We start from the raw sequence: 14528 nt of genomic DNA on the forward strand, positions 1-14528 counted from the left end.
CACACAGCACGGCTTCACTCTGAATTGATTAACTTTTCCTTACAAACCAACACAAATAATTTCTCATGTTTGTTTGTAAATGCCAAAAAGATCTAGTTTACATCAAAAAGGTCATGCAAACCCAACTCAAAATCTTTCTAAATCTGTCCCTTTGAGTTCAAGGTGGGGGAGGTCTGCTGGTATGTGGTACAGATTATGGGGAGAATACTTTGTAAAAAATAGGGGGGGGGGGTGAGGTGGATGATCAACAAGATGAGCAGTGAGATTATTTGTTATGGGGATCATGGGTGAGGTACTGGGGCCAATTAATTGAGGTATAGTTAAGGAGCTTTAAGAGGAAGATGTAATTACAGGATTACAAGGGGATAGCTGGAAAGAAGTTGGAACTGAAAAGGACCTGAACAGAGAACAACATACCAGCCTATACTCCTGTGTATTGACAGAGTGTCAGTGCATTGAAGTTACAATTACCATGAGAAGAAAGAGATGGTGATATGCAGCTCACCCTTGACATGTTTGTGTTATCCTAAGTAATAAATGGGACAAAAACAAATACTCCATTGATCGATCGGCTGGAGAAAGATTGTTAGTTTAAAAGAGCTGGTGTAGATTGTCACGTGGAGGCACTGATGAACCCGACCTTTTAAAGGTTGAGCCCAATACCACTTTCTTTTTTTGGGCCCTTGTTATTGTGTGGTCATTCATAGAGGATTAAAGGGCCACAGGTGTAAACAGCATTCATTTTGTTTTTAAATTGATTTTCCAGGAGATCAGGGCAATGTATGCTTTAATTTAAGACTTGTATGGTGGGGAGGAGTTGAGATTTTTAGTTAGTTTAGATTGAGGCCCTTATTACGGCTTCAGCAGTCTTTTTGTAAGACTGCCAAAGCTGCTGCAGCCAACAGACAGCCAGTGTTGGCGGTCTGCTGACTGCCATATTCGGAGCAGGGTTGTGGAATTTCATAAAATATCTACTTGTCCAGGGGACAGGTTGCTTCTTAAATCTACTTGTCCTGTAAAAAAATGTACTTGTCCCTCTGGTGCCATGTAGTGCGGTGACAAATTATGGCAGCAATCTCGTTCTGTAAGAGCTCTGATAATTGCCTCCCTGATCATGCCAGGGCAAATACTATGATAGGACTTGAATAATTGCAATTTCAAACCCTACTATAGCAATTTCTTTATTTTGCTACTTTTCCGCAGATCTACATATTGGGATGGAGGAAGCAGTAAGCAATAGTTCCAGGGCTGAAATGCCTTTGTGTCTGCAAACCTACTAACGTGCATGCTTTAAGGATGTTCACCAGCTGTTTTCTAATCTTTAACCATTCTGAGAAAGGTTGGAAATGTATTCCTGACAATGGCAGAAGTAGAAGTTCTTCCAGGGTTGGGAAAAAAGTGGTTGGAGTCAACATGAACTTGTAAACGCTCAATAGATTTTCGCATGAGCAAATCTACACATGCATAAGTGCTTGTGCTAAAATACAGTTCACAGATATTTTCTAAGAGTATGATTTCCTTGTCTACTCCTGTAAGTTCTTGTGAATTCAAGAAAGCCACTAATTCAAAGACATATAGCATGGGTGCACTTTTGTGACTTTCTTTAAGAATTGGGTCCCTAATTAGGTCTGACGTTGACCAAGATATTTTGTTTTTATTAATATTCTATTTCTCTCTCTATCTATCGGCTGGCTTTACTGTGAGTGATCGCATTCTGGTGTTCTGCAAGGAGAATATTGGCATACAAAGTATTGTTTTTGCAGTGCGAGGCACTACTGTGGCAATCAGTGGCGTAACGAAACTGTTGCAAGAGACCTACTTATTAGGTATGAGATGTCTCTTTTTATCCTGCGGAAACTACATGAGAGTATACAATGGCACCTACACCAACGTTTCTGGGGTAAACCTGTCCTCATACACAAACACCTTCCATTGCAATTTATGAAAACACATTACAAGGACCTAGGCAGATTTACAGCGTGAGTGGGGAAGATGGGAAAAGCGTACTGATCCAGTGTGTGGGTTTGTGCTGTGCCTCCCGTGATAGAGGATTCAGTATAAACACTCTCAAAAGTGCTCCTCCTGCCTCCTGCAGGACACACATTAGTGGGGGACACTTTAACTCAGTCATGGGTCTGGGGATGACACCAATAGTAACCAAACTCATGAGACTATTATCCTCAATGCATTATATATAATTATATTGCAATAGTGATTAAACAGACAAGGCGTAAAGAAACTTTAAGAGACAGAAACTGGTATAAATAAGGCTGAAAGAAGCTGGCACGGACTCCAGATGTTCAATTAAGGTAAAAAACTAGGGGGTGATGATGCTATCGCTTCGACAGAAATTGCTGGACTCTGCATCCTTAGCAAACACAGCTACACAATACAAATTTTATAAAACTGGTGTCAAGGCAGGAAAACTGCTGTACTGCCAGAAAAACAAAGACCAGGCATTAGAATAGTCCCCAATATTCTCTCCCAAACAGCACAAACTCACACAAACCCCAAATCAATTGCCCAGGAATTTGTGTTTTACTATGCTTACCTTTATGCAAAGCAGCTTTCAATCACAGCCAAAGACAGACACTCGATTACAGAAGCTCTAATAATACACAGGCTCCCTGAAAATAGATAGACAAAGGCTGAGGGAACCACTGACTGAAGTAGTATTTCTAAGTGCCATTCACTCATTTCCTGCTGGAAAACCTTTAGTCGAAATGGATACCCGCTTGAGGTCTTCAAGAAATATGCATCTCACTTAGGGCTGGATTTAAATGTTGGATGTAAGGAGACTCCGGTGCACTAGTGACATAGTATCCGTACCTCCAACATAATGGTCAAACTCTCAGCTTAAATGCAGGTGGATCAAAGGTTTGGCTACAGTGTTGACTTCTCCATCATTCCCATTGCCAAACCTCTCTGAGGGCCTAATAAAGTAAGGGTGGTATATGTCCACGCACTCAATCAGGGTGGGCAAACGTATAACCACCTTTACTGCCCTTCACCCATCGGCAAACCCTGGTGGTGTGCGATAATAAAATGCTAATAATGCCCACCCTGCCATGGGAGATGACTCCGATGGCAAGAAGAGCATTTTATATTTTATTTTCAAAACGAAAATCCTGTTTCAAGATTTTCTTTTTGAAAATAAAAAAAGAAAACTGTTTGGTGTAGGGCTGCATCATGTCGATCAGCCCTGCACAGAACAGCAAATGCATTGGCAGGAACTGTGACAGTGATGACGGAGGTTCCTTCCAGTGCATTATTAATCACCACCTGCTTGGCCAAATAATAACAAGGCCCTTAGTCTCTTCACTTCAGGTAATGTATACAGACAACCTGTTGTCTGGGGAAATGCCTTATGATTTACAAGGAGCTATAACCTCTGTAATTTTGAAATCAGGGAAAACACTGGGCAGGTAGGAATTATAGAGGCCTATTTACCTAATTAACCTAGAGGTAAAGATCCTTACGAAAGTGCTGGCAAACAGACTGATAAAGGTGAATAGAACTATGTTAGCTGTGGTAGAGGAGTAGAGTGCCCTACTTCCCTAGACTTTAAAAAGGCGTATGATTTGGTTTGATAGAACTTTATGTTCTGCTCATTGGAATGCATGAACTTTGGCACCCTTTGCTGCAAATATGCATCAATACTTTATGCCAAACTGTGGGCGAGGGTCAGTGTGAACGTGGAGTTATTTCCCCTCTTTTGCCACTGAGTGGGGTACCTTGCAGGGGTTTTCCCCTATCACCTAATTTTTGTTCTGGTTACAGAGACGCTAGCGAAGTGGGTTAGATCAGCAATAAAAGAATTTCTGTGGGTGGAAGGCCACCCTTGAAATGCATATCACTGATGTATATTTGGTCCATAAGAGGGGGCCTGTTAATTGCTAATGTTAAATTGTAATACTGGGCCAGCACCATTGTACCAAATATTGATTGACTGTTTGCAGGTCGGGAGACCCAGCAATGGCCTCAATGCTCATGGCCATTAAGCACCATGGTCTATTTTATCAATTATATGGTTCACATAAACACACTGAACTCCCTCGTGCAATCCAGACATCAAGATTGTGTTGGCATCAGAAACTGAAATGGATTAGAAAGGATGGAGTGCTGACCGCAGAAAACCTGTTATAGAATGGAAACTAGGTAAAGCACATAGTAAAATTAGAAGGTTTTTGGGGATTGGACATTATAGGAATGTGTAAGTCAGCCGATGTCTGGGAGGGAAGTTCTACACGCATATTTACACATCTCACTGACACGTATGACACGCACAAAACACAATTTTACAGCTATTTAACACTGCATTGTGCCCTTAGACATAGCAATAAGATCTGTAGACCCTCAGGGTAGAAAAACCCTTTGGAAGCACGAATCACAATGGCAGTGCTAAGTGAGAAGAGGATTTCAAAAATGTACCCTGAAATCAAGATGCGCGTTCCCTGGAGGCGAAGGATTGGGTAGAGGCTAAAATGACCCCAGAGTGATGGCGGCAAGGGTGTAACAAAGGCTCCTGCAGTGCGGGGGGGGCGAGCTCCAGGCGGCCTCCTCAGCACTGTACACTGTGCACGGGCAGCAGGACCCTGATTAGGTCCAGGTCGAAGGGGGCCCCTTAAGGGTACTTTGTAGCGGGCCACTTTTAGTTTTATTACAACACTGGTTGGCGGTGTCCATGAGACTGAGTTCGATCCAACTTAGATTCTTGCAAATGATTTATTACAGTCCCACAAGACTAGTAAAATGTGACGCGGCATAGACTTCCATTGCCTGAGATGGAAGACGGACTTTGGAAAGTTCTATCACATGATATGGGAGTGCCCCACGATACAGAAATACTGGAGCAGTATATGTGCAATTTTATTTCAAGTAATGGGAAAGCCGATCACGCCAGAGTAAAAAATGACGCTGTTGGATTTGATGGATAAAAAGTGAAGGCAGGTTAAATATTAGATTATTTGTTGGCACGGGATGCATCATTGCCAACAAAGACAATAAATGACAACAGACATCAGAATTAGCCCAGTTTGCGGCAGAGTGAACTTGCGGGGTGGACTATTGTACCCAGGCAGAACAATTTTAAATAAGTAAAGGGGTGTTTGTTGAAACATCAACAAGTCTGGGGAGATCTGAATAGCTAGTTTGCAAATGTCAATATGTGATATATGCATAGTTAACGCAAATCTTGAGTATATATTATAATCATGAGACCGTGTTTGTTGTGTTCCTATAATTTATGCTTTATTGACATACATATATACATTTATAGTACGAACAAAATCAATAAAGAGTGTTATAAAAATATTGCAACATTTGCACATTGTTTCATCAATGGTACAAAAAATACATTTTCAAAGTTGGCAATATCAACCTTAGTAAGAATTCATATGACACAGATGCATATCAAGAGAGCATGAGTAAGTGTTTATGAAATAATAATTATGAATCTGTTTTTAAAATAATGAGAGCTATTTGCTACTGTGACAGTTATACATTACCAAATTTGGAATGGCTCTCATTTTATCTTCCTCAACATGAGAGGCGGAATCAACCTTGGCAGGTCTGGAACCTGCAACCTTTTGTGACACCTTAACCAGCCAAGCACTCTCACTAGCCTAAAGAAGCAAAGTAGATAACTTAGGAAACTTAATTCATGAGGTGACAATGAAAAACTATTATTTGGCCACATTTTACTGGTGCATGTAGAACGTTTTAGAATTTTTGCACAAAACAGCAGAAATGTATCAAATTAAATTCACAAACATCAGTTTAAAAACCCATGTCATGTCACAGAACAGTAATGCATTAATACAAAATATACGCAATATGCTTAAGATTTTTTTTTTTATAAACAAGATATTTACCCTTGAACAGAAAGTTCTTACTAACGAATATTTGTTCAGATTTCTTGTCAATTTACTTCATCCTAAAGTTATACAAATGTTCTAGACAATAACTTAAGTTACTTATCTGCTTTAAGAGTAAGATGGAGCAGGAAATGGGTGACAAAGAAGCCTTTTACTAGACTTATCAACACATAAAAAGCAACACAGTATGCAACTACATAAGACTGAGGGCCTCATTCCGACCCTGGCCGGCGACGGTAGCCGCCGGCCTGGCGGGGCCCGCCAGAATACCGCCACGGGTATTCTGGGTTTCCCGCTGGGCTGGCGGGCGACCGCCAAAAGGCTGCCCGCCAGCCCAGCGGGAAACACCCTTCCACGAGGATGCCAGCTCCGAATGGAGCCGGCGGAGTGGAAGGGGTGCGACGGGTGCAGTTGCATGGCAGACACTGAAAATCTTTGTGGGGCCCTGTTACGGGGGCCCCTACAGTGCCCATGCCATTGGCATGGGCACTGAAGGGCCCCCAGGGGCCCCACGACACCCCATACCGCCATTCTCTTTCCGGCGGCCGAAACCGCCAGGAACAGGATGGCGGTATGGGGGTCGGAATCCCCATGGCGGCGCAGCAAGCTGCGCCGCCATGGAGGATTCCCCAGGGCAGCGGGAAACCGGCGGTACACCACCGGTTTTCCGTTTCTGACCGCGGCTGTAGCGCCGCGGTCAGAATGCCCATGGGAGCACCGCCAGCCTGTTGGCGGTGCTCCCGCGGTCGTTGGCCCTGGCGGTTTTTACCGCCAGGGTCAGAATGACCCCCTGAGTCTTGGGGTCAGAATATGTAAATTGTACAGGCTTCAAGCAATTTGAACCAGTGCAACACAACTGCATAGTCATTTGAATTAGCTGAATGATGCAAAATGTTTTTGCGCTGATGCCTGGAGCACATTTTGTTTCTCAGTTTCACTGCACTGGTGAAATTTTCTGTCTGTGACTTAGCTGTCAATCTTGGCTATACATTAGTGATATCTCTTGATTGGAGTTAGCTTGACCAGGTTTGGGTAGAAGGGTACCTGATTATTTTGGCACAGTTTTCTTAAATAGGGCTTCAGTACATGGGCCATATTTTCAAAGTGGGAGCACAGCGGGAATGCCATGGGTACAGTAGAACGATGTAACCCATTTAAAAAAGTGAAAAATCAGTTCACATGCAGACTTCCCATCATTGCAAGAGTGGTTGGACCACAGGGGTAAGTGCAGTCAGGGACGGCTCCTCCACTATGGTGGAGGAGCATCGCCCCCCTTCCCCACCAGCAGCTGCAAACCTTTTACTATAAAACAATAATTACCAATGTTTATTATTGTTTTATTGTGAAAGGGGTGGGGGCTGTGATGAGGGGGAGTGTACAGCACTCCCTCTCAGTGCACATGTATGTTTGGCCGGTTGTCTCGGGCTGGCCAAACACACATGCACCATTGGGCTCTCTGCAACCCAGCGACGCAGGCACTGCAGCAGGCAGAGACTTCCAGTCTGCCATGGAGCACCCAGGGTGCTTCGTCGAATCCTAACTCTGCTTTCATGCTGCCCGCTTAGGAGTTAGGACTGGACGTCGGGCACCCTGGGAGCCTGTGCTTGCAGTTCAATCTGGAAGCAAAAAGGTAAGTTTTTTTTTCATTATACATTTTTTTTTAAGTTGTTTTTCCAAACCCTCCCCTTTCCCGCCCCTTTTCCCTCCAGCGAGCCGCTACTGAGTGAAGTGCGAGATTACATTCATTCTCATGGGGCACAAACCTCCGGCTTAGAAGACGGATGAATGGTGCACTTGTGTCAATAATGACGTGGGGAAGCAGGCATGTGGACTGTATCTGCAAGTGCGCACCTCAATCTTGATTTGAAATGGGAGCATGCAGTGAGATAATCTCTCCTTTGGGGCCCTAGAAAGTCTCAGGGATCTACTGTGTCCCTTCTTAAAGAATGCAGTGGAATTGGGGTATTGTATGCAGGGGTACATTGCAGGTAAAAGACATTAAGCATGACGCATCAGGCCCTTTTCAACCCACTGCATGCTGTCATACTTGCAAAGAGATTGCACTTTTGAATAGAGGCAAAATCCCATGCAAATGAGAAAATGTCCACATTGAAATGGGAGACGCAACAAAAGATGGCATGCATAAGTGTTAAAGAAGGGCTCTTTTTTAATAAAAGTTCGGGACCCACGCAAAGCAAACGGCCAAGAGGGCAGATTATAAAGGAGGCACATTTTTGATAGCCTATCCCATGGTTCTTGTCCTGAATCTATTATTTTGTTTGCTTTCTTTTACTGCCCTGCTAAATATTTTATCCTTTTTTGACTTGTATGGGTTAATAAATGTCTATGCATTAGGTTTGGGCTCCCCTACATCTCCTTTGGACATACAACTCAAAGATTACTATTCACATGCTTTAGTTGAGGAATTATACACAAGGAACTACGTTTGATTAGTTCTTTCAGGACTGACTTCTAATGACCCAACGGTTCTATGATCCATAGTTTAGCTCACCCGATCGGTGTTTCAATGTTTATCTATTTCGGCCCTGCCTTTAATCTTAATTATTTAGGGCAGAGGTCTTCAAACTCTGGGGTGTGCTTGTTGGGGGCCCGTGAATATGTTCCCAAGGGGAGGGGGGGGGGGGGGGGGAATTGAGTGTGTAATTACTAGTAAATGAAGATAGCCCGGAAGCCTGACAGGCGCTATTCCAGACTATCTTCATTTACAGCAACAGTTAAAGTGGCATGAAAGGAGTGTGTGATATATGCTATTGAGGACGATGGGGAAGGTTAGTGAGTATGGAGATGGGGGTAAAAGACATGGCTAAAACGAAGAAAATATTTGCATTTAATAGTTTTCTTTTCACCTTTAGGTAACTGCATATAAAATAACATTTAAAACTCTAATTAAAAATATATGCAAGTCAAACTAATCAAATGGAATTATACTCTTTTATTCTATCCCCGGCCCTCCAAATGTATAAACTTCGAGCACACGGAGAGGGCTTTATATGGTGGGGAACTTTGAGGGCACGAGAATACTACCGATGTGGAGCTGGTTGAGAAGGAGGTTTACAACTCCACACCAATCTCCAAGCTAGTACCCCACTTATCCCCCTCTGCATGGAATTTAGATAGAGGCCCTTTAGCCACAGGGCAGGATTCAGACTTCTGCTGTAGTGGAGGAGGATCTGGGCTTCTGCAGATTTAGCATCCTTTAGGATGGGGCTTGAGGACATTTTAAAGCTTCCTTGGGTTGTCAAGATTCTGTGGCTTGGGAACATTATATCCCACCTGTCAGAGCGAGGATGTGAGAACCTCTGAACGAGTCCCACAATTGCATGAGGACTCCCAAAGTCCCTCTTCAAAGGGATCTATTGGAGGCATATGTATGGTGGGTTACACTGAACAGGGAGGCTGGGCTCTCTGACCAGTGCTTTTACGGAGTTAAAAGATGTCTACTCTTTAGAAGATAGCAAACATCCTGTGAGAAGGCGTTTCTTCTTTAGTTCTTTAACCCTCGCTCTGCTTCACAGCAGAGGACAGGAGCTATTCTTACCCTCAATAAGTGGCCACTGGACCCAGGTTATGCCAGCCTTACTATGGAAAAGGACGAAGGAGTGTATTTTCCTTGCTAGCATTATAGCCCTTGTCACCAATGCTGTACACTTGTCGGAGCCCAAGCAACAGAGGGTGGGTGAGTGTTGGGGGGCTAAATGTGTATTTTATTCTTCTCGTTTTTTTCACAGATCAACTTAAAGCCTGCTTTGGGCATCTGGCTTAGAAGTGATGACCCCGTTGAGTGAGCAGAGTAGACAGCCTGCTTCTTGGAGCTGTGGGTATCATTAGTGGTGCAATCGCATTACAAGCCCAGGTCATACTTGCTGTGCCAGTATTTCTTTCAAAGCTTGGAGCAATGATCCAAGGGTAAGGAAAACCGAAGCAGAAAAGACACATGGATTTGAGCATCAGAGAGATGAGAAGAAGAGGGATGATGAGAGATGAGAGGGATGGTATGAGATGGAAGCCCGTGTTGCTAACAACGCTCAGAGGTGAGAGCTTGCTTTGCAAGGCATTAGCTATTATTAGTAAAGCAGGTGCAGGGACATTTTTGGTCCAGGGCCAACTTCATCACAATTATGAATGCTTTACAATAAAAGGTGAGCAAGGGGCTTATTTTCCTTGCTTGTTTCAGGGCAGATCGAACCTTTGGCACAAAAAGGGTGACAACATGAGTAGCTCATATTTGGAGAAAAAAAAGAGAGAGAGCTAGTTTCAAAATTAAAGTGAAGGTCAGGCATGGTGGAGAAGGTGTGAAAGAAGAAGAGGAGCTATCCTACTTCTCAGGGTTATAACCATCATTAGTGCAGCAGGTGGAGTTGTATTGGGGACCACAGCACTCCAATTATGGGGAACAGTGTTTTGGTATATTCTGTTTTTGTTTGAAGCTGTTGCTCTTTTCAAAGTCTTTCATTTAGAGTGGATTACGAGCTACAGAAAAGCACCCCCAAAATGATCTAATGATCCCTTCCCCCTGCGATCATCCCACCGCCTGCTCTCCCGATCTTTGCCATAAGATTGAAGGGGGGGCCTACCTTAAAAAATGCTGCTTAGGGGGTGGTCAGAGAAACAAAATGAAAACATGTGAAGATCTCTGGCTTAGGGGAAGTGGCATTTGCTACTTTTTGAAAGGTGTTATATGTTATTCTTACAACTATCATCTAGTCTGGGCAACAAGGACAGAATATTTACTAATTCATAAAATATTTTTTCCATTAAAATGTATTTAGTGCAGTAAAAGAATGGTCATGGTAGTACCTATACTATAATTAAAAATCAATTGCACTATTTATTCAAGAACAAAAAAATAGATTCCTCCATACTGTTGTCTAATGTTTTCATTAAACAGCATCATCAACAATGATATTAATATTATTATTTTGAATAATAATAATAGTATGCTACAGAGTGCTCAGCATCCCTGCTTTTGTCATTTCTAAAAGCTATAAAGATCAGGTATTACTGAAAATAGGATGGATGGAAAGATGGAAGGGTGAAAGACATTCAGATCACACTTGGAGCTGGGGTACGTAAGTGCTCTTGGGAAATAAGAGACTTTTACACTTGTTTAGCATCCGCCCCTGTGGCATATCCGTTTTAAAGAGGGGTCCACAGATGCTTGTAGAACCTGTCTTGTGTGTTGCCTTTTTTCTTGCACAATGTAATGTAGGGTGGCCCAGTGCAAATAAGGAAACACCTTATTACTACATCACACATGGGGCATCTTGAAAGGGCGTGGGAAGCTCAGCCCATGCTAAGAAGGCAGGTCAGTCCACTGAAAGAGAAAGATGGTACATCATTTAAAACTACTCTTTCCCTTTTACTGCTGTGTTCTCCCAGTGCAGGTGCCCGCAAAGAGGAAAACACATTCCTTGTTTATTCCGGTTGTGGTCTGTGCCAGCTGCACAAACAGAAGCTGTGTATGCCACAGACCAGAACAATGGGCCTGATTATTGTAAAGTGGTGCCAGATGTCAACAGAGAGATGGGGAAGACTTCTCATCGACTAAGACGATCTTTGGTAACAAATGTAGAATGTAACTCAAGCAATAGAGGAAAAGGTTTCTCTACTCTGGGTTCTGCTCTTGGCCTGTAACTTGTAGATCAGCCTTTTTGCTTGACAAGTCTTATCTCTACGGGGATTTTTTTCTCCGTACAAATAGTATCCAGGTCAGCATTTGACCCTGCGGTTACATGCTTAGCACCCTTAGGAATCTGTGTTACATTGCTGCGCCCATAATCAGCGTGAAGTATGATGTGAATGAATGTCATTTATACAACTGGTAGGATGGAGACCCCTCCTTTCCTTTTTGGGATTTTACCCTCATGTTGGTCTATCTGATGTGCCCTGAGGAAGGTGCGTGGTCGTTGGGCCACCTTGCACCAAAACGGGTGTTGCCACCTGTGCAACAGCCTCTCCAGTCTAGGCTGCAACAGTGAAGATTAAGAATAATACAGATGATTCGTTTGCATAGTTCTATTTTCTTCCATATGTATTATTTTATCTTGTTTGGTTTTGGGAATAGGACCTACCGATGAGAAATAGGCCTAATAAGCCCTATTACGGGTCAGAATAATTACAAATGTGACTTATCTTTCTGATATTAATAGGGATTTTTCTGTTTGTTTGTTTGTTCGACTTCTGATCCAATGATGCCAATTTGGCGTTGCATATTTTCATCAACCAAGTTCTGTGTGAAGTATGAATGGTATCTTTGGTATTTATGAGTGTCCTATATTTTAATGCTCTAGGGCTGAAGGGTTCTTTGTGTGTATATCATCTGTTTATCAAAATTGGTTTTGCATGTCTGAACTTTAAAACAATATGCAAATATTTGTTTGCTTTCAGTCCATGTGTTAGCTGTACATGTTGAGAAATAGGGATTATTTTTTCTTTCTGCAGTGCAGTGACTTTTGTATATATTGCCTCCCCTGGGGTTATTCTTACTATTCTTTTATTGTCTAACTCCTTTAGTTGCAACAAAGATTTATGATGTGTACTTGTTTATTCATGTACCTGGTCTTGTATCTCTCTTGTCACTTTAACACTTTACTTTTTAGATCTTGACTACAGACAGCTCCATCTGTGTATTATCAAAAAACCTGTGGTCTACAATACAATAAAGCAATACGTACAGTGGTCTTGAGCTCAGCCCCTTATTCATGGCTGGATGACTTTCTTGTCTGTCTCAGTTCCATGCTCCTTATTTAATGAATTTCCTCCTCATATTTTGTTGTTCGTCCACTTTCTGGAGGATTTCTTCTTTACCATGTTTCTGATTGGATGAGCTGCAGCCTGCCACTACTGATATCATAAGACTACTGTTTGATTTGTTATTCAAAACTCAAACCCAACGCATGCATTTCCTTGATTTCTCCTCCCTCATCTTTTTACCCCTCACACACCTGCATTCTCTCTGGAGTAGTCCCACTCATCTACTCATCTAGTTTCAACACAGCTTCTTCCCTTTGGGCACCACACACTCTTTTTAATTAATCAATTCATGTTTTTTAAATGAAATTACTACTGTGAAGTCATAGCATCTGCACACTGATACCAGGCTGCTTGTTTCTTTTTCTTTCTGCATCATTGCATGCATACTTTTATTTTAAATGTATCACTGTAAACCGGTGATGGTTAGAGAGGTAAATTATAATTTAATATATATGCCAAAGTGACTGCTAGTGTGTTATGATGCACGTGCATGCATGCAGGATTATCTATAGCCATCTCGGAATCCTTTTTTCTTTATCTTCATTAGAAAAAGAAATCTAAAGTGACCTACCGGCCATGTGAACATATTATGAAACGCTGGTGGCCATCTTGAAATGATTTCTCCTATTCGCAAAACACAGTCCAAATTTGCAGCTCATGCATGAGTGTGTGTAAACGTGCATCCTAACACACCATTGGCCGTTTTTTTGTTCCTTTAGCAAATGTTACCTTTTAAATGCGAGATATTTTGGAGTGTCGCCCTCTTGAAAGTAACCTAGTATGTTTGCATTTTAGTTATATAGTTACCAAATGCAACTGATTTTTTAATTGTAAACTTGCAAAAAACTTTAGTCCATCATTCCACTATATAAAAAGGCAAAAATAAACAATGATAGTACGTTCCCAGCATTTGTAAACATCGCCTCGGTACAAACTACTAGGGAGATGGTAAAGTAGTTAGAATGCTCCTGTGGTAGAAATTGTTTTCTTCAGCCCAACACTAAGATTAAATAGTTTAGAAATGTGAAAAGCAATAGAAAATACCCAGATGAAAATCAGGAACCAGCTGATCTAGTGAAATATATAGTTCTTCATATTATTTTCATGATGGACGTCATTAACGTGAATGAAACCTCAGTGAAACAGGCGGTTATCTCAAAAACAAAATCGCAGCCTATTTTCTCTTCAAGGATCCACCAGCTGAGCAGAAGCAGCTAATGGTTTTGTGATTTCCTCTGTGGAGATTAGTCGATCTGACACTTGCTGTAATACATAAAGCTCCTAAGGGAGCACAACTGACCAGTTTCATTCTGTGATCTGCATTTCTCTCTAAATAGGTTTGATTTCAGAACAATTGATCTATTTATTGCAATAACCGGAGCAGTCAGAAAAAATGCAAGCCTTCTGCAGGAGTTTTTCATGTGCCGGCAACACAGAATAAAAGTAGTTAAAATACACACAGGGTACTGAAATGAAATTGGTTTAATTAGACAAAGCTACTATTTCAACGAGCAAGATCACAAGCAAGTATGAGGGTTTATGAGGTGTGCTACCAACGCAGTAATTCGAGACTTCTTCATGGGCCCTTTGTGCACTACGTCTGCGTCTTACAAGCTCGTAAAATGAGGCAGAGTAAATGTAATGTTTCCAGAGTAGAAATTTGCTCTCAAGGAGTTGGTAATTACTTAACTTTTAACAACTTTCTTAACGATGGGAACTCGTTTACCATGCACATCTATGGTCCATCTACTGCCAAACTGCAGGTCAGCTCATTGATAGGAGGTCGACATTGTAACTAGGTGAAGCTGAACCTAGCCAGAACGGGGCCAACGGCATTCAATAATGTAATTTCCCACAGACTAACAATGTTTGATGGTG

The 14528-nt window shown here is 42.1% G+C and overlaps 1 protein-coding gene across 22 annotated transcripts in view; it reads right to left on the minus strand.

The window, feature by feature from the left end:
• The window catches only part of PKNOX2 (PBX/knotted 1 homeobox 2), a 3670033-nt gene that overhangs the window by 1083065 nt on the left and 2572440 nt on the right, over positions 1-14528 (minus strand). For all 22 annotated transcript variants that reach the window (XM_069224545.1, XM_069224549.1, XM_069224540.1 and 19 more), the window contains one exon: positions 5508-5624. In XM_069224545.1, the coding sequence (XP_069080646.1) occupies positions 5508-5624 (117 nt within the window). The remainder of the gene's footprint in view (positions 1-5507; positions 5625-14528) is intronic.

This window comes from Pleurodeles waltl, chromosome 3_1 (genome assembly GCF_031143425.1).
Source record: "Pleurodeles waltl isolate 20211129_DDA chromosome 3_1, aPleWal1.hap1.20221129, whole genome shotgun sequence".
NCBI lineage: Eukaryota > Metazoa > Chordata > Amphibia > Caudata > Salamandridae > Pleurodeles > Pleurodeles waltl.